Source organism: Lampris incognitus, chromosome 1 (assembly GCF_029633865.1).
Source record: "Lampris incognitus isolate fLamInc1 chromosome 1, fLamInc1.hap2, whole genome shotgun sequence".
Lineage (NCBI taxonomy): Eukaryota > Metazoa > Chordata > Actinopteri > Lampriformes > Lampridae > Lampris > Lampris incognitus.
The window spans coordinates 4436091-4442090 of record NC_079211.1 but is presented as its reverse complement, the minus strand read 5'-3'; the positions used below and the strand labels follow the sequence as shown (position 1 = coordinate 4442090).

Here is a 6000-nt window from a genome sequence, read left to right as displayed (position 1 = left end):
TCCTCTCTCCTCCCCTCTCCTCTCCTCCCCTCTCCTCCCCTCTCTTCTCCTCTCCTCTCTCCTCCCCTCTTCTCTCCTCTCCTCTCCTCCCCTCTCTTCTCTCCTCTCCTCTCCTCGTCTCTTCTCTCCTCTCCTGTCTTCTCCTCTTCTCTTCTCCTCTCCTCTCCTCTCCTCTCCTCTCCTGTCTTCTCCTCTCCTCTCCTCTCCTGTCTTCTCCTCTCCTCTCCTCTTCTCTTCTCTTCTCCTCTCCTCTCCTCTTCTCTTCTCTTCTCTTCTCTTCTCTTCTCTTCTCTTCTCTTCTCTTCTCTTCTCTTCTCTTCTCTTCTCTTCTCTTCTCTTCTCTTCTCTTCTCTTCTCTTCTCTTCTCTTCTCTTCTCTTCTCTTCTCTTCTCTTCTCTTCTCTTCTCTTCTCTCCTCTCCTCTCCTCTCCTCTCCTGTCTTCTCCTCTCCTCTCCTCTCCTCTCCTCTCCTGTCTTCTCCTCTCCTCTCCTGGCTTCTCCTCTTCTCTCTTCTTCTCTCCTCTCCTCTCCTCTCCTCTTCTCTCCTCTCCTCTTCTCTTCTCCTCTCCTGTCCTCTCTTCTTCTCTTCTCTTCTCTTCTCTCTCTCTTCTCTTCTCTTCTCTTCTCTTCTCTTCTCTTCTCTTCTCTTCTCTTCTCTTACTACAGCAGATAGTGTTAACACACACTGTACAGTCCTTCCCTTCACACACACACACACACACACACACACACACACACACACACACACACACACACACACACACACACACTACAGTAGATAGTGTTAACACACACTGTACAGTCCTTCCCTTCACACACACACCACACACCCCTTTCTACACAGCCTGATGTGCGTCTGTGTCTCCTGGGTTCCCGCCAGTGACGCCTCCCAGGGCCCGACGGCGGTACTCCGCATGCAGCTCCAGCTGCATTGGCTCCGGTGGGAGTTTAGCTCAGGCAGGGTTAGTGCCTTGCTCTACCCTTCCAGCTACACGGGGAATCGAACCCCTCTATCAGATCAGCTCTGGGGGACTTGTGTGAGATGAAGAAGCGTCTTCTTAACGGAGACAGAAGGCGAGTGTAATGAATGCTGAATCAGCGTAGCCCACGAGGCACGCAGTAGTTGGCTGACAGTAGACGCGAGAGGGCGCTGTGTTAAATCATAACAGCGGAGTCGCTGTCCATCTTTCAGCGCAGGTTGGAAACTCGCCTCTTCGAGAACTACTCCCCTGCTACTTGTTCTCAGTACTTGTTGTATTCACTCATTTAGAAGAACATAGACAAACCTCTTTCTTGCTCTTTTACTGCAGCACTGGTTTTGCTCTTAGATGCTTGTTTAGATGCACTTATGACCTCTGATGACCAGTAGTTCTCCTGATCTCCTACGTTACATGATGCTCTTATGACCTCTGATGACCAGTAGTTCTCCTGATCTCCTACGTTACATGATGCTCTTATGACCTCTGATGACCAGTAGTTCTCCTGATCTCCTACGTTACATGATGCTCTTATGACCTCTGATGACCAGTAGTTCTCCTGATCTCCTACGTTACATGATGCTCTTATGACCTCTGATGACCAGTAGTTCTCCTGATCTCCTACGTTACATGATGCACTTATGACCTCTGATGACCAGTAGTTCCCCTGATCTCCTACGTTACATGATGCACTTATGACCTCTGATGACCAGTAGTTCCCCTGATCTCCTACGTTACATGATGCTCTTATGACCTCTGATGACCAGTAGTTCTCCTGATCTCCTACGTTACATGATGCACTTATGACCTCTGATGACCAGTAGTTCTCCTGATCTCCTACGTTACATGATGCACTTATGACCTCTGATGACCAGTAGTTCTCCTGGTCTCCTACGTTACATGATGCTCTTATGACCTCTGATGACCAGTAGTTCTCCTGATCTCCTACGTTACATGATGCACTTATGACCTCTGATGACCAGTAGTTCTCCTGATCTCCTACGTTACATGATGCTCTTATGACCTCTGATGACCAGTAGTTCCCCTGATCTCCTACGTTACATGATGCTCTTATGACCTCTGATGACCAGTAGTTCTCCTGGTCTCCTACGTTACATGATGCTCTTATGACCTCTGATGACCAGCAGTTCTCCTGGTCTCCTACGTTACATGATGCTCTTATGACCTCTGATGACCAGCAGTTCTCCTGATCTCCTACGTTACATGATGCTCTTATGACCTCTGATGACCAGTAGTTCTCCTGGTCTCCTACGTTACATGATGCTCTTATGACCTCTGATGACCAGTAGTTCTCCTGATCTCCTACGTTACATGATGCTCTTATGACCTCTGATGACCAGTAGTTCTCCTGGTCTCCTACGTTACATGATGCTCTTATGACCTCTGATGACCAGCAGTTCTCCTGATCTCCTACGTTACATGATGCTCTTATGACCTCTGATGACCAGTAGTTCTCCTGGTCTCCTACGTTACATGATGCTCTTACTGTAAGTCGCTTTGGGTAAAAGCGTCGGCTAAATGACTGGAATGTCATGTAATGTCATGCTATGTCATGTAATGTGAAACGACATTTCGTTTCTTTTGTGTCAAGTTCATGTCATGATAGAAATGACAGTTGTTCTTATTGATGATCCTCAGCTGTATGTGCCTATAAGGGCTGATGATCATCCTCAAATCACTAAGTTAGAGGCCTGCTTGGCTGCTGTGAAAAACTGGATGTCACTTAACTTTCTGCTTTTAAATCCAGATAAAGACGAGATGCTGGTCGTTGGTCCTGCTAGACACAGACACCAATCTGATCAAGTAACGATAACGATCAAAAACTCTGTGGTTTCAGAAAGTGTGGCAGCCAAAAATCTTGGTGTTACATTTGATCCCAGCCTTTCCTTTGATAAGCACATTAAAGAAATCACCAAGACTGCCTTTTTTCACTTACGTAACATATAACAGCTAAGATTCGGTCTTTCCTGTCCATGGCTGACACAGAGACTCTAATACATGCATTTGTTTCATCCAGACTTGATTACTGTAATGTTCTGTTCTCAGGTCTGCCACATTCTAGTACTAAAAGTCTTCAGATGGTTCAGAATGCTGCTGCTAGAATCCTAACTAGAACTAGGAAATTTGACCATATTACACCAATTCCTGCCTCCCTTCACTGGCTTCCTAATGCCACATACTACATAACACAAGGTGCTTCTGCTGACTTATAAAATCCTAAATGGACTTGCCCCATCCTACCTGTCTGATCTCCTTAAACCTTACATGCCATCTCGAGCACTTCGTTCTCAAAATACAGGGCTCCTGTGTGTCCCCAAAGTTAAAAAGAAGTCAGCTGGTGGCAGCAGGGCCTTTTCCTATCGGGCCCCGTTCTTGTGGAATAACCTGCCTGCTGCCATCAGACAATCGGAGTCTGCTGAGTCTTTAAATCCAAACCTAAAACTCATCTTTTTGTCTTAACCTACAATTAGTTGTCTTTAAATTGAGTGCTTCACAACCCGTACTGGATGGTGGGTCGGTTTCTGTCTCAGTGAATTTACCAACCACTGTTCTGCCGACGAGATTATAGCATATAGATTATAGAGTATAGATTATAGTGTATAGATTATATGGTATGGATTATGGTGTATAGATTATATCGTATATATTATATGGTATAGATTATAGAGTATATATTATGTGTATAGATTATAAAGTATAGATTATAGTGTATAGATTATATGGTGTAGATTATATCGTATAGATTATAGAGTATACTAGATTATATGGTATAGTTTATAGAGTATATATTATAGTGTATAGATTACATGGTGTAGATTATATGGTATAGATTAAAGAGTATACATTATAGAGTATAGATTATATTTTATAGATTATAGAGTATAGATTATAGTGTATAGATTATAGAGTATAGGTTATAGTGTATAGATTATAGAGTATAGATTATTGGTTATTGCAAACTGTTCTCCTCTTTCACGTCTTTTCTCTGTCTGAATGACGTCTTCTCCTTTCTCTTCTCCTGTGTATGTGAATGGTATGATGTGAGTCTCCCCCGTGTGCACGTGTAGTCTGTCCTCCTCCCAGGTCTCCATGGTGACGGTGGTTGCCACGTGGACACTGCTTGGCATCCCCCACATCACATGTTTTTATCTATCTTATAAATCCATATAGTTGTGTTACCCTGTTTCAGTGTTGTGTCCTCCTCTCACTTTGATGTGTGACTAATGTCTCTTCTTGTCTCCTGTCCCGTGTATGTGGCTGATGTGATGTGAGTCTGCCTTGGGTGCATGTGCAGTCTGTCCTCCTGACAGCTCTACATGGCCAAGTCAATTATATTTGTATAGCCCAATATCACAAATTTCACATTCGTCTCAAGGGGCTTTACACGATGATGGTGGTGGTCGCGTGGCTCGGGTCCTGGGCAGTTCCCGTGGCGTCTGGACACTGCTTGGCATCCTCCTCATCATATTCTTCATATATTTCATAATTCCATTATTATTCTGTTACCCTCTTTCAATGCTGTACTTTGTAAATTGTGTACACACAACACCCATTGCGTCTTGGGAGAGAGCCCCTCCTCTGTTGCTCTCCCCGGGGGTCTCTTCCTGTGTCTGTTAAAGGGCTTTTCCGGTGCGAGGGTCTAAGCACAGGATGCCGTGTCGCTGTAAAGCCCCCTGAGGCACATGTGGCCTCTGATATGGGGCTATACAATTAAAACTGACCTGCCAATCACACGTTCAGATTCACACAGACACAGCGTTGCTATTCACCACAGACCACACGCTAATTTCTGGGATTGCTGGGGTGGTGCATCAGGTCATGTGGCCGAGCATCAGTAAAGGGGACAAGATCTTTTTCTGGGAAAGTGGAGTCCTCTAGAACCACCTTAATACTCCGTGTTGCTTCCAATTTACCAGCGTTCCTAAACATGGAATCCGAATGAAAATCTCAGAGCGACATATTGACGACCTCCCCTTATTCTATTCTATTCTAGTCTAGTCTAGTCTAGTCTATTCTATTCTATTCTAGTCAAGCCTAGTCTAGTCTAGTCTAGTCTAGTCTAGTCTAGTTTTGTTTTGTTTTTTGTTTTTTCAACCTTTCCTCATAGCAAATCTTTTCCTCTCTGCCTGGTAGGAAATGCCTTCGTAGTGAGCCTGGCCTTCGCTGACCTGGTGGTGGCGCTCTACCCATATCCTCTGGTGCTGACAGCCATCTTCAATGATGGCTGGATTGCTGGCTACATCCACTGCCAGATCAGCGGCTTCCTCATGGGCTTGAGTGTCATAGGCTCCATCTTCAACATAACGGGCATCGCCGTCAATCGGTACTGCTACATCTGCCACAGTCTCAACTACGACCGGCTGTTCTCCAGCAGCAACACCATGTGCTACGTCGTGCTGGTGTGGGTGCTCACCATCCTCGCCATTGTGCCCAACTGGTTCGTGGAGTCACTGCAGTATGACCCGCGGGTCTATTCCTGCACCTTCGCCCAGTCCGTCAGCTCGCTGTACACCATCACGGTGGTGGTGGTCCACTTCATCCTGCCCATCGCCATCGTCACCTACTGCTACCTGCGCATCTGGATCCTGGTCATCCGGGTGAGACGCCGCGTGAAGCCTGACTCGCGGCCCAAGATCAAGCCCCACGACCTCCGCAACTTCCTCACCATGTTCGTGGTGTTCGTGCTGTTTGCCGTGTGCTGGGCGCCGCTGAACCTGATTGGGCTGGCGGTGGCCCTGGACTCCAGGCTGGGCCAGGCCATCCCCGAGTGGCTCTTCACGGCCAGTTACTTCATGGCGTATTTCAACAGCTGTCTGAACGCCGTGGTGTACGGCGCCCTGAACCACAACTTCAGGAAAGAGTACAAACGCATCGTACTCATCATCTTCAAGTTCCGCTGCTGAACAGCCATGACCGGGGGGGGGGGGGTTGGGTTTCATTCAGCAAGGAAATGACAAGGGAAAGAAGGGAAAGAAAGAAAGAAAGGAAAAAGAAAGACAGAA

General features: G+C 46.4%; 1 protein-coding gene across 1 annotated transcript in view; it reads left to right on the top strand.

The window, feature by feature from the left end:
* The window catches only part of mtnr1al (melatonin receptor type 1A like), a 16625-nt gene extending 10724 nt beyond the window's left edge, over window positions 1-5901 (top strand). Inside the window, exon 2 of the mRNA XM_056274434.1 lies at window positions 5132-5901. Within this exon, the coding sequence (XP_056130409.1) occupies window positions 5132-5901 (770 nt within the window). The remainder of the gene's footprint in view (window positions 1-5131) is intronic.
* The last annotated feature ends 99 nt before the right edge of the window (window positions 5902-6000 follow it).